The following is a 26,475-nucleotide window of genomic DNA, read 5'->3' as shown; positions in this document are numbered from 1 at the left end:
ATCAAAGTGGCTTCATCAAGAGGTTTATTTTTAAAAATGCAAGTGTCAGCCTGCAGATCTTAAAAAGAAGATGAAAAACAGTGCCTTTTAATGCAGTGGTATGTTTCAAATGTGTTGCCTTGAAGAGGTTTGATCTCCTTCTCAGTTTAAGCATCAAGCCTAAATAAATCAATCTGCTGTGTGACTCAGCAGTTACTAGGCTGCACATTCATAGATATAAGATGACTCAGCACGTGTAGTGTGCCTCTGTATTCAAGTTCCTAGAGGATGCCTTCTTCTTAGACACCTTTTGCTGTGTTCTATCATGGCTAGCTAGACTCATTGGAGTACAGAGCTGTTACTTGTATTGTCTGTGAGCACCATGCAGCTGTGTGATGTTTTGTATGCAATAAATAATTTTCAATGTTCATAATTTCACTTACCCGACTAAATACCTGGCAGTTCTAGCTATTTGGCCAAATGACCAAGTGAAACAGGTACTCGATCAAATTATTAGTTGGGCATAATGGTCCAGATTAATCTCTGATGTCATTTCATTGATGCTACTAGGATTACACTCCAGGGTAAAATGGATTCCTGCTGTAACACCTGTAGAATAAAGTCTTATAATGGGAGATCAAAGAACTGGCCTTGTTTTTTCCAGTGGACATTTTTCCTCCATCAGGATTTCAGAAAAGAAATGGTGTCTCTGTTCCTTATTATATATATAGTTCTATATCTGAGTAATGGGATGGAATTTAGGAAAGGAAAAATTTGGTTAAAATAAAAATACAATAACCTTTTAACTAAGTGAGATCTGTTAAATTGTGGTATCCCTCCCCCAAAGGACGTTCTTGGACACCCAGTTGTTTGAGACATTGAAAGCTAGGCTGGACAAACTATCAATAATGTATTGTAGGGAGCAACCTTGACCTGGCAGGGGGATTGACGGACTAACTCCAACTAGGTGTTTCCATTGTTAGACCACAGAGCTGTAAGTATGCTTAGTGATACCTATGGATCCCAGTGGAATATATGCTTAAGAAATGTTAATGGTGTCTATACTCTCAACTTGAAAGTACACCTGACCCAAATGTATATGGTAAGGTTATGAATGAATGGAGACATTCTGGTGGCATTATTGAGGAGTTTTTCAATATCACTGGCAGCCCAAAATGGAATTGTAGCCCTCTCTGAACAGTAGGCTGCTTTCCTCCATTATTTCGTAATACTGCAGTAATATATTTACATGTTTAATATCTTTACCAGCTCTGCATGGCGAGCCCCTCATCACGTTGAAAATTGGAAGGCTAACTAGCCAGCCGGGCAGTTCTTTCTATACTGTTACCCAACAGCGTTTAAGAGTCTCGAAAGATGTGACTGCACAAGAGTTTCCCTTTTAGCTTTAATTTCCTAGCAAGGCTTGGCTCACTTAGAGAAATTAATAAAGTGCATTTATGGCTTTTTGTCTGTGCATTGAATTCTTCTAGTTCGTTATAAATGTTTATATTGAGCAATGATACAGCAGTCTTTTCTGTTGCCACTGAAATCTGCGGGAGATTTGCCATTGCCCGCAAGCTTTAACTTTTTGGGGATCTGTGTCTTCATGGGATAGTGCTTCCTTTGGAACTGCTTTTAAATTCCACAGCTTCAGATTGCCTGGGTTCATGAGAACCACCTTCTGCTTTCGGCTTATGTGGGTTTACGTTGCTTTTGCGTTTGGAACAATTCAAACCCTCATTATGAAACTAGCCAAGACTTGCCTGGTCTTAAGTCAAAATGCTATGAAACCAGCACATTTCTTACATGGTTTCCACCCAAAATTCAGTTCTGAGTTTGCTAAAAACTCCACTTCAGCTGGAAAAAAAATGGGGCAAACCTCAGCAAACTACTTAGTTATACCTAGCTTTAGTTTTACTCCTGTAATAAAATTCAAGTAAGTTGCACTTTGTTTGGAGTTCTGTTAAATTTTACACTGATCTAGTTATCTCTGTCCCAGTCATTTTATTCATCAATGTGTTGAACTCCCACAGATAGCAATAGAATCCTGCACATGGAGGCTTGGCAAAGTTGCATTAAAATATAGACAGTTCTTCAAAGTTCACTTTACTGAATAGTGTGATTGCCTTTACCAACATTTGCTTCGTTGCCCTTACAGTTCAGTATACAGCCAATAAGACATCAAGAAGCACAGTGTAGGAAAAGTGTTAAAATGCTGACTCATGTTTAAAATAAAGTGATCTCACTTAAAAACCCTGAGTTCCTGCTCATTGTCCCAAAGATGAGCTTGTCAAATGAATAGTTAATCAAGCAGAAGAGCTGAGCTAATCGTAGGGATAGGAAGCTTTAAATATACACATTATGTAGGTTATGTAGGTTCATGGAAATTCTGTGCAATGTAATTGATATTTTCTCCCATGAACAGACAGTAAATCCATGCTAGATTGTAGAAAACTGTTCACACTTCAGTAACAGTGGAATTAGGTTTATGCTGAAAAATGACTCTTCAAAACAGGCAACATGGAGTTCTATGTTTGGATCCCATTAATTGCTGTACCAAATGCAAACTGTTTACAAGCAAAAACTTTTCCCCCTAACTGCCAGACATATACTCAAACTCATAAACTTTGGGGTCTTTCCTTCTCATGACCATTTGTGGCGGAAATGTTCCGCAGAAACTCGGCCTTCAGTGACACCCGTGTGAATTCCTCCGTGGGTTTGCACAGGTGCAACTAATTGGAACTTAGAGAACAATTCTGTTGATGAAAGAACAGAATCCAGCTCCTCCTCCTCTCAAATTTGTTGGCAATAAAGAGATATCTGGAATAGAAAGCAGAATGTTTTTATTGCTAAAGCAAGCAGATCTGGTTATGTGTGCACAGACTATTTTTACATAGTCATATTTTAGAGCAGAGCTTCATTTTAAGGAGATCATCTGCCTTCCAGAGATGGGTAGCTTGGGGTGACTACAAGGGAAGTGTTCTAACGTAAGTACAATTAATGTAAGCAGCATGTTATGTACCTCTCATTTGCTGATACATTCTGTGTTCGCTCTTCTCCTAGCCTGTGCTGAAGACTTTTTCTACACTTCTCTGGGAGGCGACACAACTATTGATGGAGTTAATGATGCTGATGATTTTGAGAAAACCAGACATGCTTTCACCTTGCTTGGTAAGGATTTATTTGAAAGGGTCCAGTTGAAAAAGCTTCCTAGTAGAACATTTGGAAGACAGTCTTTTGCAAAGGCTTTGAATATTTTGCACAAGCTCTAATGTGATGGTATAACCCTGAGAGGCATAAATCCATTTTCTGGATAGGGAATGTGGGAGGAATACACCAAGTTTCTGACACTTACATCAACATGCTAATGAAATAGATGGGGGAATTGGGAGAATGACCGATGAGAGATTATCCCAAATAGAACATTTTAGGTTTAAAGCAACGTGGCAGCTTTGATTTAGTCTCAATTTGTTTCTTGTTAGTTTGTTTCCAGGAAGCGCAAAAATACCTTTTCTTTCTAACTTAATTCCTATTGAGCCTGGCTATGCACGAGGTGATGTGTGTCATTGCATACAGCATCATACTATCATTGCCAAGTTTCAGAACAATAGAAATAATAGGCCAAATTGGACTCTGGACTCTGCAAACACAGCTCACTTCGTAGTCAATGGAAGCTATGCACATCCAGCCAGTGGCAGAGTGTCACAATATTAACCACCATATGCATCATTCCTGTAAAGCTCAGTTCCGCCACCTGCCACCTAGATGACCTGACAGCAGTACTGATTACTTATAAGGAAAATTACTTTTAATAGAGGAAAAATAATTGACTCTCTCAGAATTATATAGATTTTCAGGGGTTTATTCATGTTCTTTAGCTATGCCTGATGTTTGAAACATAATTCTTGGTTCCTCTCGGCATTTCATTTTATTTCTTCCTATTTGTGAAGAAGAGTTCTTGGAACAGTGTCTGCCGCTTGTTGAGGGACAAGGTAGTTGCACAGGTCACAGGGGATTACCATATGCCCTGTTATAGATGGTTCCTTCATTTACCCCTCCAGGTTTGGACTCTGGATTACACTTAAATTTCAGATATACATATTTTTCGTGGCCCAGTCTCAGGGTTCTATTCTATCTTTATCCTCTTTGGCCTCTGCTGCTTGTGACGCTATCAGTTATCCTCTCCTTTTTGCATCTTGCTGATGGTAGGCCTTTGAGACACTGTCCTCTCTTGGTTCTCCTGTCCGTCGAACGATTTGGTGTGTCTGTTTTTGGTGGCGGCTGGCTCCTCCTCCTCCTCCCTTTTTATGTCAGTCTGAGGGTGTCCTCAGGTTCCATCTCTGTTCCCCCTACTCTTTTCACGTCACTCTGTCTCTGGATAGCTGCAAGTGCTTACATAGTTTACATTTTCATCTCTATGCTGATGACTCACAAAGTTCTCTTCACCACTGATCTCCTTCTGTCCAATCCCGTGTCTTTTCATGTCTCTGTGACAGTCCACTTTGGTATGTCTTTTCATGAACTGAAACAGAACATGGCCAAAACTGAGCTGCTCATTTTTCCCTTTCAAACCTTCTCCACTTCCCACCCCTTGTTATCACTATAAACCCATCACCATCCTCCCCATCATTCAGGCTGGTAATCTGAATTATTTTTGTCTCCTCCCCCATCCCATCCAAGGCTGCATCCAAATCTCTTCTTAACATGTTCAAGGTCCAAATGTTTGTTTCCTTTCACCCCAGAGCTAGATCTATTGTTCAAGTCCTCCTTAAATCCTGCTTTGATTACTGCAATGTCCTCCTATGACCTTCCATGGACGCTGCTCCCTGCCCCCAGTGTAAGCATTTTGTGTGGACTCAAGTCACCTTTCTTATCTGTCAGTTTGATTACATCATGCATGCTCTTCAAATTCCTTCACTGGCTTTGTGTCTCCTCCAGCCCCTCCACTCTGTTAGTGCTCCAACCCTATGTGCATGTGTCAGCTTCTCATAAAATCACCACCATGCCTTCTTCTACTTAGCCATCTACACATGATGCAAACTCCCTGTGCACATCTACAAGTCCCGTACCCTGTCCACATTTATGTCTGATAGACAATGCCATAGAACAGTGAAGTATTATTGCTTTAACCATACATTATTTTTTCCATCACTGTTGATGGTAAAAAAGAATCCCTGTAGAGGTAAAGACGAGCTTGAGAGACTGAGAACATCCAGAGGAAGTCATAAATCTGTAGATCAAGTTGGGGTGGGGGAGCAGGCAGTGAACATTTAAAGAGGAGCAGAAATCTGCTGAGATTTGAAGTGAGATTTGGCAGGGGAACAATATTCAGATTTCTGGGAGTGATATTCCTGCTGGGGAAGCTAACAAGAATCTGTCAGAAAACACTTGAGAAGGGAAAGTCTTGCACCAGCAATAGAAGGCCATAAAAAACGCACCATACTTGCATTTGCATCTGTGGTACGAGTTTTTGGGCATGTGATTTTGGATGAGCACTTTTTTGCGTGTCCCAAAACTTTAAACTGCCGGTGCCAAATGGGAGTTGGCTGTGCAAACTGGGCAGTTGGCCATGTAGCTAGGAAGTTTAAGGGCTATATTGTACAGCTCTTTCATGTTGGTGAGCTCTCACTCATACAAGCGATTCCAATGGGACTATTTGAGTAATGTGCTCTTCCTTGGCACTATTTATACCCAGTAACAATTTTTAATAGTGGCTTACAGTAGTAGCCTAGTTTACCGTGATTTCTTTGGTATTAGCCTGAAATGGTGTGTGCCACAGTTGGTATGATCTTATAGTTATTACAGATCAGCAGCTTTTCCTTTTTGTGCTATAAAAAACAAACCAAGGTCTGATACAGTCTCCCTGCACTTAGTTGAATTGAAATCCAAAATGAGTTTAAATGATCAGCATAGAGTAGTTTCTTAGCTTTCATGCAAGTTTAAAATAGTATCCGACCCATCTGTGATAAAATTGCCTTGATAAGACTGTTTAGGGTGTGAAGATTTAACAGTTCATATGAGAAGCTTCTCTTGCAATCTCAGCTGTCACCTTGAATGATGATTGTTTATTGAGGGCATTCTGACTGGTTTGAAATCATTCGTCCAGAAAGGAAATCAAACCGCATAAATATTTTAAAAGAAAGTAAAACACATTTATGTTGTGGAAATTGGATGTCAATTGTTTCTTTCAGGAGTGAAAGAGTCCCATCAGATGAACATTTTTAAGATAATTGCTTCCATCCTGCACCTAGGAAATCTGGAAATTCACGCGGAACGAGATGGAGAATCTTGTAGTATATCAGTAAGTTCTAGCATACACAGAAGATACTGTGTGTGCAATTTAGTGTATTCATAAATGCAGCCAAATTGCCTGTCTCTTGCTTCAAAGGATACTATCCAGTATGTTTCATTAATAACTTAATTTCTATTTATTTTCTCTTGTTTTATTGCTTTTGTAGGCAACTTGTCAGTAAATCTTATTCCCCTGATGAGTTTGTTTCTTTCCATGTGGGAAATAATGCAATCTCACTTGTTTTTCTAGCGTACTTGTAAAGTAACATGACTTTTTGCTTACTTCCTTGGTTTTTAAAGTACATTGGTTGTCGCCCTTAAAAACTGACCAGTTGCCCCAACTAACCAATTTAGTGTTCCTTTGGTGTTCTCAGCATTCCCTGGAGTAAATATCAGGGAAATAGGGAAAGTATTGCAAATACTGAGGAAACAATACAGAAGAACAAATACTGTGATGATTACCCCCTACTCAAGACAAAATTCGTAAGTCTTTAAAGGCAACCCATGTGTCAGACTCAATAGTGCTGTCCGTAGAATAGTATTTGGGAACACACATGGCCTTTGGGCATTGCTAGTGCTGAATCAGTAGCTGCTGGTGAATAAGATCCCAAAACAATGGGCCAGTGCCGCCTCTGTAAATCTAGAGTAACTCCATTGACTTCAGTTGAATGACTTTTGATTTCTCCCAGGGACAGAATGTTGTCTGTCCTTGTATCTCACAAATACTCAGAGGATTTCAAGAAGAATGGAATCGGAACACCTTTTCCCCTTTGACTAGTGATTTTCTGTCTGAAAGGGAATAATAAGTAATGTTGTTGGTATCAGGACTCTGGCCCATTTTCCCACGTTCTTATACCTTTTGGTTTCTGGGTTAGATTTGGGATGCATATTGTAGTTTAGGCTTTCAGAAATGGTAGTGATTTTGGGTGCTGTTGTTTATATATTTATTTTTGGGTTGCTTAACTTGAAATACCTTTTTAAAAGGGCTGAAAGTGCCCTCTTATAGTCAGGCCCCTTTAAGGGATTTCCAACTGGATCTGGAAATCAGTGCTCCTAAAATCACTCTTGGAAATGTTTGTCTGTAGGCATGAGTGTTAAATGCTGGAATAAAGAAATGGTCCTATTATGCATCTTATTAAATGATCTGGTTTTGGTTGCTAGAATTCAGAGCTTTGAGAAATGAGGCTGCCATTTATTTGTCATTGAAATGTAGCCATCCAGTATGTGCAGGAGAATGCCACAGGAAGCAACACACAGCTGCTGAGTACCACGTTAATTTAGTAAAAGAATACTAAAAATAAAAGATGCATTAACAGCGATCCCTCCATTGTTTGTGCGTTTATTCAGACTAAATTAAAATATGGAAAGTGTTGTCCTACCAGTTATCACCAGGTCCCATACTGGGTAATTTATTCTTAATTAAAATTTAAGAATGTGTGCATATATTGCTGGTGTTACCCTGGAGATGCTGCAGTGTGCAGTTAGTTGGACACTGGGGGCAATTTGTTTTAGATATTTGGCAATATGGGTGCATAAAACTAATCTGCTCCCACAATGCTGAATTCCATAATGGATTTAGCATTATTTAATTAAGTTTAAATGTGACTGTATGATATTAACTCTGTCCTGGTTACTACTTTTAATCAGTGATCAGAAAAATGCGGCAGAGCAAAAAATCATGCTCGAGGATTTTAAAAGGCATTTTTACTCCCCACAAAATGATCTAGCTGGATATTTTTGTTTTACTTTCTTTTGCAGCATGATGTAATGTTAACAAAAGACTGAACAATCTCCCACTGTCTTACAAAAAAGTGTCTGTGTGCAGACTCACTCACCTGTGCTATATGAAACTCAGCAACTGGCCAGGGCTTTGTTGGTTTTTGTCACTAAAAACAAATGTGAACTTAAGACTCTTAACTAACGACAGGGTTTTTAAAAAAAAAATAACTAGTGGAAAATAGATCAACAACCACCACTTAATCTCATATACATTGGGGGCCTAATTATACCAAGAAATCCCAAGGGTGCTTTGTAAAAGGCATGCTGTAATTTAATAATACAGTTGTGAGTGCCAAGCTAATCATTTAGAGCCAGATCCAAAGCCTGTTGAAGTGAAAGCTGGGATTTTTGCATTCACTTCCATGGGTCTTGGGTTAGGCCCTTAAAGGTAAAAGGAATCCAAGATTTCACTTGTAGAAGAAGACATCCGTAGCATCGCCAGACAAGGAGTTCTCAAAAAAGTTGAAGTAGTATTGGACCAATTGTGGTATATTTAGGGGCTTATCATAACACAAGTGAAGTGCATCTAGAGTACCACTGGCTCTCAATGATTTAGTGGGAGTGAGGGTGGGTACTCAGCAACTCGCAGGATAGCGTCTTTAGAGAGTTGGTTAAATGTTAGTTGTTGCATACTGTGAGCGTTGTAAAAGGAACAAAACTAAACCATCATTCACTGTTATAGTAACCATAGAAATCTCCTCCTTTTTTATTAAGGTTGTGTCACTTAAGATGCCCAGTGCATAGAGAAGCCATGCAGGGTGTGGTTCTGTTATTGCAAAATAGTGTTGTGTGGATCTGGCCTCCATTTTATCTATCTGCCCAAAGTCTAGAGAGGTTCAGTTAAACGCTCTCACTTTTGTCATCTCTGTCAACCAAAGTTAAACAAGATAAGAGTCTCAGATAGAAACCAAGTGCTGATTTCGTGTTTTGATTCTGATACTGGAAATCTAGAATTAAAATTCCATTATGAATCAAACTTCTCTCGAGGAATCTACCACCGGATCATTCATCTCTTCAGTGGATAACATTATTTCAAGAGATTGTCTCATTCTGTAGCTATTCAATCAAGTAAATAAAATTAGTTATCCGCAATGACTGAGTAGGAAATGATGAGGCAAATCTGAGCTTGGTTAAAATCCTGAATTACGCATTGACTGTAGTAATGACTGGTGTCCGGGACACAGCTTCTGTATAGTATTTGTGCAGCACAAACTGATGCATAAAGCTGAAGCAACAGTTTCAGAAATGGGCCTTATTCCTGAGGGCTAAAGCTGTTTTGTTCTGTTTTTTCCTCCTCCCCAGCTTCCAATCACACTACTAGGCACCCCTAAATACTAGACAGCTTAGATATGTGGAGGTTTTCTTGTCTTCCAGCTACAGCGCGTTGGGTTCCTGCTGAATTGATATTTCTCTCTTTATATCCTAGAAACAGGACAAACACCTAAATAATTTTTGCAGATTGCTTGGAGTGGAGCACAGCCAGATGGAGCACTGGCTGTGCCATCGGAAGCTTGTCACAACAGTTGAGACGTACATCAAGCCCATGTCTATGCAGCAAGTCATGAATGCCAAGAACGCGCTGGCTAAGCACATATATGCCCAGCTGTTTAACTGGATCGTGGAGCACATCAACAAAGCCCTGCATACCACCATCAAACAGCACTCATTCATTGGGGTTCTGGATATCTACGGGTAGGAAAGGCCTCTATCGCTTTGACTTTCATTCGCCAGTCTGTTGCTCTTATTCCTTTAGCTTGCCATGTTCCACTTCAGTTAAAAATGAGTTTTTAGAAATCTGATCCATGCAAAATCTATTCCGGAAAGGGTTGCTAGAACTAGAGATGAGTGTATTCGCAGTACATTGAATGTTAGAAGTTGTATTAAGCAGGATGACTTGTAACTTGATCCTGTAAAGTGCTAAGCTCCATGAGCACTGGTGTCACCCACTGCCTTCCCTAAAGTGCCCAGCAGCTTGGAGGCTCATGCCCTTATTACTTTCCCCCTCTAAAACAATAAAGACAATGGATCAGGCTTGCCGGAAACTCAGATGCAGTGCAACGCTGTTTGCAATGAAATAGAATTATGATGACTTATTTAGAATACCCAGTCTGTGTGTGGTCCATGCACAGACACCATGAGTTCTCCTTCCTATGGGCTCCCGCATAGGAGGATGAAATAGTGTGCTCCAGTTGGTGACCTGTGCTAAACAAGTAACAAAGTCCTTACACCCGAAGAGCTTATAGTATGAGGGTACAAGCTGGTACAGTGGAAAGAGAACAAGCACAGAGCATGGTGTGTTGTCTGTATTACAAAATTTGAATTCTGCTTCAGATTCCAAAACCTTCCCTTCTGCTCTTTTGCAGATGTTGGATTTTGGTCAGGGTCCATCTCTATTCCATAGAGTTTCCAGTGAAGGAGGAGGGAGAAGGGTCCTTGTGTATATTAAAAGCCTGACTGCTTTCATTGGATTCCATTGTGCATATACTGTCTCTATTAGAGCAATCCTCCACTTAGACTAACGGATGATCTTGTGACCAAGGTACAAGACTGGAGGTCAAAGAGCTGGGTTCTTTTCCTATCTCTGCCATTGACTTACTGGGTGACTTTCAAGCAAGTCACTCTGTGCCTTGGTTTGCTTATCTCCAAACAGTAATATCTGTGTGACAAGGGTGTTGTGAACCAAGATGGTTTTTAAAATGCTTTGAAAACGTCCAGGGAAGTGCTACATACAACATGCTGTTGTATGGCACAGGGCCAAGTCCTGTGGTTTGGAAAGACGGATGTGCCACTTGATTTATACCACACTGTTCCAAAGGAGGGTAAAGTGCTTATCGCCCTGGGATATAAACACTAATGTAAAAGAGACATGAAAGAGTCGGAGAAATAGAAAGTTTTAGTTAAAACGTTGCAAAGTAAAACAGATGGAGAGATGATGAGTGGAGTCTGAAAAATCCTGGAAGAGAAGTGGGGATGGTGCTATGTAAATATTCATATTAATATTGCTAATGAAACAGGCAGATCTTCTGCAGCCAGATTGGAAATGGGGTCATCTACTTGTTGGGGAACCTTAGAACTTGGGTCCAGTTTTTCCAAAAGCTCATTGTCTCTGTGCCTCAGTAGGTCACAGCTGAGGGTACCAGATTCATGACAAACTGCTGAGAAATACTGCAGACCCACCCCAGACTGGTGGTCACCAAGCCAGTAACAAAAGTAAACTGTCTCACCACACTGGTTAACAAGAAGTCAGAAATGCAGTCTCCCTAGGATCCCAGCCCTTGTTTCACCACCCAGACGCTAGACTTTATGATGAGTGGTTATTTAAAACCAATTTCATCAAACAAGGGGTTCTTCTGATCCCAAGAGGTCAGCGACACAGCCAGGCCATTATATAACTCAGATCTTACCCAATAATCACGCTGCTGCCAATCCTTTAGTATCTAATATCTAAAAGTTTATTTATAAGAGAAAAAAGGAAGAGAGAGTTAAAATGGCCAAAGATATCATATACATACAATCATTGCAAAGTTCTTGGATCAGGTTTCTAGCAGTGATGTTACAGAGTGCTGGCTTGTAACGTTCAAATGATTGGAAGGTCCTCAGTTCATAGTCAATATGCTCCTTTTAATGTAAATCCACCATCCAGAGAGAGAGCAGGAAAGAAGCAAAATGAAGATGCTTCCAGGGCCTTATATACCTTCTGTCATGTGGAGGGGATGCTTTCCATCTCAGTTTGTGGAAAATTACAGGCACAAGATGGAGTCCAGGGTCACATATGCTTACATGCTTTGATGAGTCATAGGAGCAGCCGTTACCCATATTCTGTATAATTACATAACAGTGGTAGCAACAATGATATGCATGCTCATATTTTAATCATACAATATCACACTTCTGGATGAAGATGGGAATTCCCTTAATCTCAGTGCAGTCTGGAGCAACTTTCATCGCCTGTGTTAAAGGGCCAGCCACAGAGTGGCTGTAGTAGGAACTTGATTATCTTGACACTTACTGCTGCAGAACAAAAGCTGGGCAGCCTTCCAGGTCCCCACAAGATGTGGAGCAGTGGACCTTAGCGGAGTGTGGGCCTTTCCATTGCCATCCCTGTAGCTACAGCCTAAACAAATAGAGGGGAACGGTGGGGCTGCCAGCAAACCCCTGAAGAGCTGGCAGGGGTCAGCAAGCTAATCAGCCATCCCCACGCTGAGGATGTGGAGGAGTGGACCAGGTAGAAGGCCGCCGGCCCACCCGCATACAACTGTTGGACGTAACAGGGAGCTCCTCCCTTTCTACACCATCATCCTGCGCGGGGAAATGGAAGCATATCAGAGAATGCTACCATGAAGGTCCTGGACGTCAGTCTCTTATCTAACAGCCTAGATGTCGCCTCCAGGACTTCTCTCCTATCCTTACCCATGTCATTAGTACCTACTTGTACTGCGACCCCCAGGTCCTCCCCAGCACTACACATAAGTCTACGACTCCAAGCTCCACAGCATCAAGGATTCTAGGGCGACCCTGAAATGCTTGGGGCTGCATACGCCCTCCGTGCAGAGGAAGCACTTTAAGCCCCAATCTGGGCAAAGGTTTTATCCATAACATTGTCAGCAGGACTTCTCCAGGAGAAGGGGCAGGAGTAATAGGTACAGGATGCCCCAGCCGCCCAACCCTGGCAAAGGAGCAGGGAAGCATCTGCCAGGGACAAAACAAAACTTCTGAAGGTGCGCCCGAGGGCGACACTCCAGGACAGTTATCGAATCCTACCCCCCCTTTCCTGCAACAGATTCTCCCATTTCTACTCTGCCTGGGTCCGAAGAACATCGGACAGATGGGTGTTGCGCACGGTAGAAATGGGATAGTCCCTCCAATTGTATTCTACCCCACCTTGCCACCTCCCTTGCCAGTCCCTCTTCAGGGACCCCTCTTACGAGCAACTTCTTATAGGAGAGGTGTAGGAACTGCTTCACGCTGGAGCGGTAGAAGAGATCCCTTAGGCGCTAAGGGGAAAGGAGTTTTACTCCAGATATTTCCTAATCCCGAAGGCAAAAGGGGAGCTCAGGCCTATTCTCGATCTGCGGAATCTCAACAAGTTCGTAAGGAAGCTGAAATTCTACAGGATCTCCCTAGCCTCAATCATTCCCTCTCGGGGTCCGCGGGATGGTATGCCCCCCTTGACCTAAAAAATGCTTACTTCCATATCCATATCTCAATAATACCCTCCCACAGGAGGTTTCTCAGGTCCATAGTAGGACACAAACACTACCAGTTTTCTGTCCTCCCGTTCGGCCTATTGGTGGCTCCCAGAGTCTTTACCAAATGCATGGCCATGGTCGCTGCATTCCTGAGGGGAGACAATGTCCAGGTATACCCATATCTGGATGATTGGCTAGTCAAGGGCCGTTCCAAGGAGCAGGTGGAAGCACACGTCGCTCTGATACGGGTGCCATTCCTCAACCTGAATCTGCGGCTAAACATGATTAAGTCAATTCTAGTGCCCATGCAAAAAATAGAACTTATAGGGGGAGTCCTGGATTCAGTTCAAAGCCACAGCTCTGCTGCCAGAGTCTCATTTCCAGACTATGGGCTCCATAATATGGACCCTCAGCAACTTTCCTACTACCAGAGCTTGAAGCTGCCTGATGCTTCTAGGCCACATGGCCTGCTGCACATATGTGGTCCAGCATGCGAGGCTGCGACTCTGACTTCTCCAGTTGTGGCTGGCATCGGTCTAGCGGCCTCACAGAGACAGTCTGGACAGAGTGGTCTCCCTCCCACCACAGATTGTAGAGTCCCTTCAGTGGTGGCTCAGTCCCTATCATGTGTGCCAAGGGGTCCCATTTGCCAGGCTACAAACATCGCTGGTGCTGGTGAAGGACGCTTTGGCCTTGGGGTGGAGAGCGCGCCTCGGCGAACGGAGGACCCAAGGGAGTCTCCAGAGGAGTTATTGCTCCACATAAAGTCAGAGAGCTACGGGCGGTCAGATTGGCCTGCCAGGCAAAGAGGTGTCAGTATTGACAGACAACACCATGGCGATGTTCTACATGAACAGACGGGGGAGCACATTCCTCTCCACTGTGCTGGGAAGCCATCAAACTCTGGGACTTTTGCATCGCCCACTCCATAAACTTGGAAGCGTCCTACCACCCCGGCGCCCAGAACGAGCTGGCAGATCATCTCAACCGCTCCTTCAACACCCACAAGTGGTCTCTCTGCGTGGATATCGTGAGAACTATTTTCCAAAAGTGGGGTTTCCCCAAGTGGACCAATTTGCGACACAGTCCAACAGGAAGTGCCACCAGTTTTGCGCCTACTGAGGGCACAGCCCGGGTTCCGTGGCAGATGCGTTTCTCTTTCCCTGGGTTCACCACCTGCTCTATGCGTTTCGCTGTTTCCTCTTGTCCACAAGGTCCTCCTGAGAATTATTTAAAATATAGCTGACTATTTGACATAACATGTAAACATCTTTCAGTTCCAAGCGCCTAGTACATTTGCTGAACCAAATATTTCAGAGATTGATTTCACAGATATAGCATGAGGAATTGAATTCCTCTGTTTAGAAACTGCTGTGCTGACTTCTGTCATGAATAATAATATCACTGATCCATTGTTTGCGGGGTGAGGGAGCAAACCTTATAACCCTGGTAACTATATTTGATGAGAAGAATGCTGACGAATATATTAAATTGCTTCATAATCAGCCCAAGAATGTTGGATTTCCTTAAAGGCAATTCTGTTACAAAATATAAAATCTACAGCATATCTAACCCCTCATTCATTTTCAGATGACTGGAGGTAAGTCATTACATTTGATATGAGAATTATCTGATAATATTCAAGAAATTGGGAAATTATGAACTAATTTTGGGCTATATCAAATAATGAGACTCTAGAGAGTGGAATATGACACATGTAAGCGATAAAAAATGACAGAAGATACTTAAACCCGTTTTCTTTATGGTGAAGTAAGAACATTCTGCCAATGAACACAGTTCTCATTATCTGACCAATTGTTTTGTTGTGCCCTTTTCTTTACAGCAGACCCATTAATTAAATTTAAATAGTAGGCACTGCCACTTGTTTCTTCCCTCCGAAGAATAATTTAAATTATCTGCAGACGTCAGTCTTCTTTCCCCTAAATTTTGCATTATAAATACTTATATCATTAACACCAGGTGGTACCCTGTGGAATATATAAAAATGTCTACAGTATAGGGCAACTGGCATATAGGGAGCTTAGGAAGAGAAATTCCACTTGTAAAGAAACTGGACGGAACTTCTGGCTTGTTTCAGTGATTTGTAATGGGTTTATTGCAATTTAAGTTATAGTGAATGGAACAGACTCTATGTTTGCATCGCTCCATTGAAATCAGTGGAGTTATGCCAGCAGAATTTAACCCAATGTTGTCATCATAGTGGGCTCTGTTCTGCTTCCACTGAAGTCAGTGGCAAAATTTCCATTGGCTTCCAGAGGAGTAGGATCAGACTCTGATGCTAGTCTTTAGTATGCAGCTTATCTGCTGGGGAGAGCTCTCAGGCAAAGGAAGCAGAGCAGAATATGGGGAGACAGTGTAAGAGGTGCACGCCTCCTGTGTGGATTCTCACTGTGAATGAGCTCCTTCTGCAGGGTTTATGGAGGAGCAGAGCTTCAGAATCCATAGCTATGGAGATTTTATCCCCTCACCCAGATGGACCCTGTGTAAGGACCTAGAGAGGCTACTCCAGGTATTGAATTGGGTTAGCGTCGGTAAGGCTGCCACTCAGACTTTGCAAGAAATACTTCCTCCTCCTCACCGGTGCATCTGATAGTTCCTGGCTTGAATATTCAAGCTGAGGTTGCTGGGTTCTGGATTTGTGCTTAAAAGAGGGATGTACTATGTAATGTCCCTTGAGTATTGTTTTTTTGACTTGGAGCAGCATTTTTCCATCTGAATCTAATGATAGGGATGAAAAAGACCTACAAGACTTTAGAGCCCATCCTGCTGCAACTGCAGTATTGTGGAGAGGCATTATCTTCAATTATAAACCCTTACTTTTTAGACCCTTTGTAACTTTGGCTTAGATAATGGGTTGGCCTGTAAATTACCAGCTTAAATCTGAAGGCAAAGGAGGCTTTCTGCAAAAGGAGTAATTGAAGTCACTGGGGTTAAACAAGTATAAGTGAGATCAAAATCAGTCTCTGTTTTTGGGCCATGGGGAGGTTGAATCAGACCTCTCGATTTAGGTTTAAGCTTTATCTCTTATTGTTGTAAAAATACCCATTTATTCCTGCCAATTTAAAAGGTAAATAATGAAAAAAATACACTATTATTTAGCTTGAATGCTGTCAGGACTACAGTGAAAATTAGAACGAAGATATAATAATCCCTTCCAAATTCAATTCACAAATAGATGTATTTTATCATAATTCTTCAGTAACAGATATTTGACCAGTCTTCTTCACAAGTTGTGTAGCCTTAGTATTTAATGCTTTTGAGTCCCCAAGAGAGATTATTAGCCTTCCTGGCTCAGATGCAGATATAATAGCACTGTACGAGTGTTACAAGCTATACTGGTATTGAACATCGAATAGTGCCTAATGAGAGAATGCATTCCAGTCCCTTGAGTTCTGGTTTGCAAAGAGGCAGGTCTTATGAACTAACAAATGTGGAGTTGGGAAAAGGAATTTGGGGATTCTGATGGATAACTGATGTTTTCTAGCATGTGGATGACGACGACATTACAGAGTTCAGTAGATTTCAGAGGAAGCAACACTTACACTGGTTTATTCATTGTTCTGCAGGTTTGAAACTTTTGAAGTGAATAGCTTTGAACAGTTTTGTATCAACTATGCCAACGAAAAACTTCAACAGCAGTTCAACTCGGTAAGGTCAGCTTGAAAATGTTTCATAAGATTAATAGAAAACGTTGGATAAAGAGACTGGGCACATGTCCTGTGCCCGACTTCCACTTAGACAAACTTGTCTCCACTCTGGCCGAGTCGCACTCTTGACATGAATTCGGCAGTTATAGTAAAATCACCACTGGGCAGCAATCATGCACTAGAACTGTACCATATAGTCATTGCTAGAGGTGAATTTTACTTGGTTTGGGTTTTGTTATAAATCTGAATCTCTTTGCAGGTTTGCAAGCAATTCATTCCAGTCTGAATCCACTAATGCTTTTACTGTTTGGGTTCTGGGATGTGGGCAGATGCAAGCCTGCCCTCTGCTAAAAGCCCCTTCCCCATCCTAAGGGGAGGAACTATTGGTCCCGGGACTCAACTAATTTCGGGGAACAACAAATGAGAAAACAGGAACAGGTGTGAAGGTCAGAGGTCTAAATGGAGGGAACCTGAAGGGGACAGTTGGCAGAGAACCCCAGACAGAGCTCGCTGCTCCTCAAAAGTAGCTAAAGAGTCAACAGACACAGCGCAGGTACTCTGCCCGGATACATGATAGGACGGAGGAATGGAAATAGGCCCCACAGTCGCAGAGCACCTCCTCAGCCAACATCCTCTCTCTGGTGTTATAGATGGCCACCTTGGCCAAGGTGAGGAGAAGGTTGACGAGGAGGTTCTGTGACTTTGTGGGGCCATGGATGGGGTGTGCATAGATCAGAAGGTGAGGGGAGAAGTGCAGTCAGAACTTCAGGAGGAGGCCCACTAATGTTTCTGGGTGGTTTGTATGTGAAACCATTGAGGAAAACACTGGTTTTTGCATCACTTTCAACCCTAAACCAAGCTAAACCTGCTGTTTGCACTGAATCTTTGATTCAGGATTTAAAGAGAACTCAGGAGTGGAAAGCTCTGGGAAGCTGACCTAACCTATTGAGAACTGAAACTACTTCACATTGTATGTCTGTGTCACATGCATTCTAACGCAATGTACAGTGTTTGTCTTGGGATATGACCAGATAGATGGAGTGCGATATCTACATTGAGTAAATATAAACATGAAACTTGACACAATTAAGGGTCTTATTCCAGTTTCATTGAAGTCCATGGGAATTTTACTATTGACTTCAATAGGAGCAAGGTTTGACCCTAATTTTGGGTAAAGTGTGTCAACAAAAGAATGGTTAAATTTGAGGAGCTAATTTCTGCAGGGCAATCCTGGTACTTTAAAACTGTACTGTACATATAGTGATGCACAGTTGCAATATGTGTAAATCATCATACCATATATCAGTGCTTTAAGAAATTAAGAGGGTTTTTATTTGCACAGTACACCACTATTTTAATATGTACAACTATTACTTCTAAAGCAAATGAATTCAAATTCAGTGATGACATGTTTGAAGAGATTTTAAAAGCCACCCTTGGAGGAAAAAAATGCATCTGAAAAATCTTCTTTGGTGAGCCAGATCTTTTTTCTCGTGATTAGAATGTCTTCAAAATGATCAAAGGAATTTAATCTCTTGGAAATCAGTCTGAGAAACTTCAGCCAGTGGGGGAAATTTTTCCAGAAAGTTGTGTATGAAAATAGGAATCTATAATGAAAATGTCTTCTGAATCACAGCTATGATATTGATAACTCGTCTAGAAAAATAAAAAATCAACTCCCCAGCTTCCACTTCTGTGGAAGTGTGCTCAGACACTTGGTGATGTGCATCACTATAAGTACATAGATAGATATATGATATGATATTCTAATTCACTGTATAACTTACCCATCAGGGCATATGAAAATGAAGAGGAGGCAGAGATCTTGAGTACTCCATAAGCTACATTTTGCTCCCTTGCTAGGATACCACTCTCACTTACCTGCAGGGACCATTTGTATAGTTTTCCAGTGCTATATATGAAGAAAATATCCTAACCAGGTGCTTTACAGTAGTAGATTTTGAGATCCTTAATCTGTACGTGGGACCAACAAATGGCAGAGTTTTTAGTTACATTGCACACTATCTGCAGCTGAAAATTCTAGGGCTTCTTAGCCATGTACAGGAAAACTCTACACATCGAGTAATTACAATAGGTAAGTGGGATGAGTGACGTTTAATTAAAAAGGTAACAGTTCAGTAAAACTTTACTGTCTTTTCTGATCACAGCATGTATTTAAGCTGGAGCAAGAAGAGTATATGAAGGAAGAAATCCCTTGGACTCTTATAGATTTTTATGACAACCAGCCCTGCATAGACCTTATAGAAGCCAAACTTGGTATCTTGGACCTACTGGATGAAGAATGTAAGGTAAAGAAAAACACTGACATCCTCACTGGCATTTTTATCATTCTCAAAGTAACTTGAACAGGCTAGTCACTCAACGGCTGCTGGGTTGAGCATGATGGGTCCCAAAGCTCAGCCACCAGCACTCTTCAGGAGCAGGAGGGGCCAATAAAACAGCCTTTGTTCAAAATGAACTGCAGTCTGAGGGACCTGTTGAATTCGTCACTGATCCTGGGTTCTAGTGGCGGTAGCTTATATTTCTTATTGCATTAATCTGACTAGGAGGATATGACCACTCCTCTCAGATGCAGAGCTTGCAGGAGTCATCCCTTCTTTGTGATCTCTAGGCTAGGCTATTGCAATCTGCTTTACTTCTGTCCACAGTTGAAAACCAAGAGTAAACATAACCTGATGCAGAAGGTTGCTACCCACCTCCTAAATTGGGCACACAAATTGGGCACTCCTAAATTGACACACAACATCAGTGCTCTCATTTCTACACGGGTGGTTGTTACAGATGTAACTGGCTGCTTTTTCCTTGTGGTTCATGGGATAAAATCTTTTTGGGTGGTGGTAGGGCTTTCTCCATCTGGATCTCCACTTTTTGGAAGTCACTCCCCTTGGTGGGTCGGCTACTGGATCTAGATTATGGTAAATTTCTGAGCACAATCAAAGGACTTTTAATTTGGTAGTTTTTAAGAAGTTTATTAATAAAGCCAATGATGCAATCACAAGCAACTAGTTGCATTAATGAAGGGATAGATTTTTGGGCAGGGATCATCTTTTTATTCTGTTTGCACAATGCCTAGCACAATGGGGTCCTGGTCCATGACTATGGCTCCTAAGTTCTACAGTAATACCAATAATAAATCATGATGATAAGGGATCAAATGTATACAAAAAGTGAAATCCTTGGTTTATTGAAGTCAATGGCAGTACTTCCATTGACTTCAGTGTGGCTAGGATTTCATCCAAGTTGTCCAGAGTGCTGAAATCAGATGCCCTAGCCATGCTGATTCTATACCAAAGGAGCAGAAGCCTCTGAGACATCCTTGTGCTTGTACAGTCTGTCATTTGTATGCTTTTTTCTATGTGGTAACTGTTTCAGCATTCATACATTGAGATTTTGTCTCCGGGACTAGCAAAAATCAGTCCACCTGGCAGAGGTGGTGTAAAGGGTCCGTCCTTGCCCACTTGCTGCTCTGGGCGGCTTCCCCCACAAATCACATATAGATGCAGCTTCGTGCTGTCACTAGGTCTCTTTATTTACAGACTTTTCTTCCCACCACCAGCTATTTTCAAGTACAGTCTCAGGCCAGGGACCACTCAGTCTCAGCCACCAGGTCAGGGCAGCTCACCTCCAACTGAGGTTTCTCCCTTTCAGGCTGACCCCTCGCCCTATCCGGCTACTATTCTTACGACCTCCCTTCGGTGAGCCCCAGGTCAGTCCCCTTGAGCTCCTTCCTGGGAGCGTTTATAAGGCCTGTCTAATGAACCTCACAGCTGCTCCTCGTTAGCCCAGTCCCTGCAGGCTCACTCATCTGACTCCATTCCCCCTTTAATTAGAGCTCCAGTGGCAGGGGGCTGGCTTAACCCTCAGTGTTCTGCCAGCACCCTATCACACACCTCCCCCCTTATGAACCGCCAGGTTCATTCGTCCCCCCACCTCCGTCCTCTCCCTGGAGGATTCGAGCGGGGAAGGGCCACCCCCTCTATGGGGTGACTCGCAGGGGTCACCTTTTTTGGTTCTTTCACCCCGGCAGCCCCAGAAAGTGCACTCCATGGGGGCCAGGTAGCCCCACAGCTCTGCAGCCACACGCAGGTCGTCACACCAGTTGGACACCTGGGGCCGCCCCCCTCCTTTTGCCCCTCATCTCTGAGTGGGTCCTGACCTTCACCAGGGTCTCAGGCTTCTTGGGCCCACCCTGGGTGGCCTGGGCTGTCCACTCGGGTTGCACTGGTAGAGGCACTGCTGGCCCTCCTCCCTTTTCCATGGGGCCTGGGCTAGACATTCGACCTGTCTCCTTTTCTTCCATGCTCTGCTGTCTAGGGTGTTCTTCATTGGTGGGGTTCCTCAACTCCTCAGGCTATCCCCCCTCATTTTGGGAACTACCCCTTTTCCCCATCTCCGGTTGATTTTCCCTCCAGGGAAGGGGCCCCAGTCTGTGCCCAGTACTACTGGGTATGGTAGGCCCTCTACTACCCCAACCGACATCCAGTCAAATCTGCCCAGGGGCATCTCCTTGGGCCACCGCGCAGGACTTCATATCCCCATGTATACATTTCAGGCTTATCTTTTCCCCCAGGAGTATCCATTGTGGCTTCACCAGCCCACCTCGAACAAGCAAGCAAACGGAAGCCGTATCCACCAGACCCTGCCAGGGTTTTCTCCCCACCTTCATGGGGATGGTGGAGAGGTTTCTCCGTTTCAGGCTGATACCTCGCCCCTTCCGGCTACTGCTCCTACTACCTCTTTTCGGTGAGCCTCGGGTTAGCCCCTGAACTCCTTCCTGTGAGCCTTTATAGGGTCTGTCTAATGAGCCTCACAGCTGCTCCTCGTTAGCCCATTCCCCATAGGCTCATTCAGCTGACTCTACTCCCCCCTTTAATTAGGTCTCCAGTGGAAGGGGGCTGGCTTAACCATCAGGGCTCATCCAGTGCCCTGTCACAGGTGGCTTTTAACTAATGGTCAAACAAATGGTATTGGGAAGCTTGGGTGCATTTTAAAGTGCTTCCTTTAAGTGAGTTTGTAGAAGAGGCATTGTGGATTTCCATGTTTAGTGCTTCTCAGCAACTCCAGATCTAATTTGTTCAGCTTATAAATTAAGACAGTAATGGCCAGAAGTGCAAGCTCACACGAGAATCCAAAAGTCGAGTTGGACTCCTCCTTGCTCATCCATCACCAACCATAACAATTCTGGAACCTAGTTAACACTTTTGTTGATGAAACTTGAGCCAGTAGAATCCAGAGATTGTTAGATCTGCCAGGCTGGTAAAGAGTTGATAGGGCTTACTGCAGTCAGCAAACTTAGCAGACATGTCTTTGACTAAACACTGGGGGCTGGTTCTGTTGAATGAGAAGGTACCGTTTTTGCAGTCACTTTTCTGCTCAAAACCTCCTCTTTAACACAAAGGCATAACTTCCTGGAGGTTGTTCCTCATACCATTTCCCCTGTAGCGTGATTACCAGGTCAGTGTTTTAGTCATCCGTTATTAGGCAAGAAAGTTTGTATTAGGACTCAGGTATGCCTGTGACGAGAAGCATTATGTACGTGTTGAAATGGCCTTCCAGGTCTGTGTGAATATATACAGTAGGATAAACTGCTAGCCTTCATGTTCAGTCAGTGAAGTGCACCTTGCCTCTCCTGTTACATGGTGTTTTAAGGACACTAATCACTCTTGTTAGCTCCATTGAGATTCATGAGCATAACATAGGCCCAAGATGAGGAGGAGGCAGAAGTGTCATGTTACATCAAAGGGACTCTCTTCAGATTTGTTATTTAAATTCCTTTGTCCTTGTTGGGATTTAATGAGGAGTGTGTCCTCTTTGTGTGAGAAAGATGAGCACGTAGATGAGCACTCACTTCATTCCATTTCTTATGTGACACATTGACTTTCTTTCCCATTTTGTGTTGGATTGTCTTCAACGGCCAGTAGCTGGGTGTTGTACTATTGGTGGTTGGCTGTAATAATTTGTGATGAAGATATTTACAGCAGGGATTTCTGTTTCTGTGTTTGCAGTGAATCAGAGCTGAGATTTTTTACTTGGCTTAGTGAATCTGGTCTTATTTAATGAAGTATTAAGTATCCTTGACCCTTTTTTTTTTTTAACTGAGCATTAGTCACTGAAATGCCCGCTTGGTTTCATTAGTTTAGGTCTGGTTGGCTAGTGCATTCTAATGAAATGACAAGGTAAGGTGCTACGGTGTGAACGACACAAAATAGAAGACGTGGAGGAGTATGGCACGTGTACGTGGTATTACTCTTCCTTCTGATTCTGTGCTGAGCCAATGCCCAGGCACCTCTGTTCATGGAGGTGCTTTGGATTGGGTGAGACATAATGATCTAAGTGCTTGTGGTCATTAAAGATCCCACCTTCTTTCTTGTAAGGGAAGGTAGAGGTGGATGTACTGGCCAAATTCCAACTTGATTACATCCTTCCTATGGAAAATTCTCCCTGTAGTTGCTTCTTGGCTATCATCCCTCAAGGTTTTCATTGGGAGAGAAGCGTTATGTGACTGAAGCACCAGCCACGCCCAGCCAGTGGAAGCTGCTCTGAGGATGTGCCTAACAACAATTAAATGAGGACTTCCCGTTTTTAGCATATTTTTGGCTTATCTTATCTTGTCAGTTATGGTTTCTGATCATAATTAATTAACAAATGAGAATAAATTACAACTTAAGAGTGTCATGTTGGCTGCTGGCTCAGAAGTAGGTCATGAATCTAAGCTCAGTTGTTCAGTGTCATTTTGTTACATCCACTGCATTGTCAAGCCTCTTGTTCTACCGGGCTTAAAAAGACTTCTAACTATTAGGAGAAAAATTTCCCCGGTGGCAGACTGCCTTGTAACTCAAAAAGCATCTGGTTCTGGCTGCGGTGGGTAGCAGGCTACTGGACTAGAAGCACTATTGCTCTGATTCATTATGGTAATTCCTATTGTGACAGGGCCAGACTAGGTGGCTACCGGAGAGTGCTTTTTTTTTTTTTTTTTTTTTTTTTTTTTTTTTTTTAACATTTTCAGACAGTTTTATTAACAAGAGGCTTAATTTTAAACAGTATGTACAGTCACATCACTTTTCCAAAGTTGGGGTGCGCCGCCTAGTGATCTGTCAAAACAAATGTATACTCCTGAGTTATAAAAGCATCTGTCTAATGCAACCGCCTCTTTATTGTAATACACCTTTGTACAATCCTTCCAAAAATTCCTGTACTGTGAAATCCTCTCGGAATGTAGTGATGCGCAGGCTTTCACATCTAGAAGGCCAATATATCAGCCCCAGGCTCACCAAGTCCCTTTTCCCCTGGTAGCTGAGCAGGGGTTACTCCAGGTTAATTAACACACTGGGAGCCAATCAAAGCCCCACCCAGGACTTGTTAAAAGCCTCTGCTCCAGAGAAAGTGTGTGGCTGGAGTTATGTGAGTGAGGCGAGCTACCAGGGAGTGTGTGAGCAAGGCAAGACACGAACCAGGAGATTTAGGAGAAGGAGCAGAATGCTATCAGAAGAGAACTCTATAGGTACAAAGACTGGGGGAGGGAAAAACTCACCCAAAGAGGGCAAAGGACCTTTCCCAGGCCTGAGAGAAAAAACCCTGCCAGAAGGGGAAGATAGAACTGGACATTTGGTTCGGCACTAAATCACCCAGTGGGGCTGTCAGAGGTCAATAGCTTCCCCTGGCAAGGAGGCCAGGAAGGGCCCTTTTCCGAGCAGGGTCCAGATATTAGGTCAAGGGGCATGGGGAAGTAACCCAGGGAAGCTAGCAGCTTTCCTGAAGTCACAGCATGAGGCTGCTACTTGTAGGGTCCCTAGAGTCAAGGGTGGGAGCAGGCTTCCCCCACCCCCTACTAGCTATTCACCGGAGGGGCAAGAGCTCCAGCGAAGAGGCAAGGGCCTCTGAGAACCAGAGAAGACTGGGACCCAGCAGGGAGTGGCCAACTTGGAGAGTCTGTATTACTGTTCCCCACAACTACAGGGTGGAAGAACCACTAAGGGGTGAAGCAATTCCCTTACGTACTGCTAGTAGGAAGCACTGGACACACTGAGGTAGAGAAAGAGCTTTGTTAAACACACACACACAATAAATTGCACCCTACTTTGGTGTTGTACAAGGTCCTGCTGCCTAATGGGGACAACTTGAACCCTGAACTCTCTCCAGTTCTAACCAAGTACTACATTTCATCCACACCTCCTTCACATAGAACCTGAAACAGAGGAACGGTACCTGCACAGATCAATTCCTACAGTTTCCTTGGTATTTTTCTGTAGGTTAGGAGTGGTGTAATTAGTCAGTTATAATGGTCCCTTTTATAATAACCTGCAAACACTCCACAGCCTTACAAAGTTTTCAGGAAGAGTGGTGAGTGAAAGCCCCATTTTATTGATAAAACCTACTCACACCCACATCCCAGTGGCAGCACTTGTATATTTAGAATCTCTCCATTCCTCCTTGCTGTTATAAAATAGCGAAGCCTCTTATGTTATGTGGCACCATGGAGAGAGAATTGCTTTGCTATAAGCTGCAGTTGGTATAGAAGTACAATAAGCCAGTTGGCAAGGGTAAGCCACTCATGTAGTGGATAAATGTATTCTGGAACTGAAACTCCTTCAGGGTCCTGGTAACATAATGAAATACTAGAGCAGAAGTGGAGTGTTTGTCGCCCAAGTTCTTGCCTCACAGAATGTTTTTCCCTTATTTTTTAAATATATACGATTAATTTTTGTGTAGTCTCTTCCATGTGATCTGTGTACGCCGGTGGACTTTAGTGAACTAAATAATACAAATGGCTACAAAGCACAGCAAGAATATAGCTATAGGGTTAAAAAGGGAGTGAAAGATGGGAGTCACCAGTGAGACAAATGGGTTTTGAGTTGAGACTGGGGCTTGAAGAGGGAAGCTTCAATTCCTCCTATTGTTGGAGGGGTTTGTCTGACCATACATAGAAACATTTGGAATCCCCAAACCCTGTAATGGATGCTTCTTTCTCTGTGTATCTTAGGACAGGTTGTAATTATATTATGTAATACTTTAATGTCCAAACTATAAATGTGCCCGTTACGATTCACATTATAGTTACTTGCTATTCATCCCTGTGCCAAAACAATGAAACTAGTCATTTCTAACAGGCTGGTTTTGAATCCCACTGATCTCTCTGCACGTCAGTGTAAACTTCACTATTAAGAAAAATGCGTTTTCCTTATCTGGATTTGACAGTTGCATGGTCTACAGAAAATCACTGGAAAACAAAATGGCATCTTTCAATGCTGGGTAGCTACTTCATCTTGGATTTCTATTTTATGAATTGCTGCATGCAGGTTAGGAAGAGGTTGGAGAACCTCTGGAGGCTTGATTTGGACCTCATCAGTTCTAGTCAGATGGCAGAATAACCCCTTGTACACGGAGTCGTCACCTAGCGCATGGTGAGGAAGCAACAGAAGGTGCAGCCTACCTCCTGTGGAGTGCTCCAGAATTTTGGCGTACCCAGGCTGCTCTTGGTTTTTGCTGGTTCAGTGGTTTTGAAAAAGCCTCCTTAGTTATCCCATTACCTCCCCATCCCCAATAGATTT

The 26,475-nt window shown here is 42.9% G+C and overlaps 1 protein-coding gene across 2 annotated transcripts in view; it reads left to right on the top strand.

Annotated features, from left to right (window-relative positions):
• Nucleotides 1–26,475, top strand: part of MYO5B (myosin VB) — a 364,799-nt gene that overhangs the window by 192,341 nt on the left and 145,983 nt on the right. For both annotated transcript variants that reach the window (XM_067545400.1, XM_067545401.1), the window contains 5 exons: nt 3,043–3,150; nt 6,171–6,280; nt 9,476–9,741; nt 16,826–16,907; nt 19,075–19,215. In XM_067545400.1, coding sequence (XP_067401501.1) covers nt 3,043–3,150; nt 6,171–6,280; nt 9,476–9,741; nt 16,826–16,907; nt 19,075–19,215 — 707 coding nt within the window. The remainder of the gene's footprint in view (nt 1–3,042; nt 3,151–6,170; nt 6,281–9,475; nt 9,742–16,825; nt 16,908–19,074; nt 19,216–26,475) is intronic.

Source organism: Emydura macquarii, unplaced genomic scaffold, assembly GCF_026122565.2.
Source record: "Emydura macquarii macquarii isolate MOO-44397 ecotype Brisbane River unplaced genomic scaffold, CSIRO-AGI_Emac_v2 contig_1045, whole genome shotgun sequence".
In the NCBI taxonomy this organism is placed as follows: Eukaryota; Metazoa; Chordata; order Testudines; family Chelidae; genus Emydura; species Emydura macquarii.
Note: the sequence above shows the minus strand (reverse complement) of the source record. Positions and strands in the feature narration are given on the sequence as shown.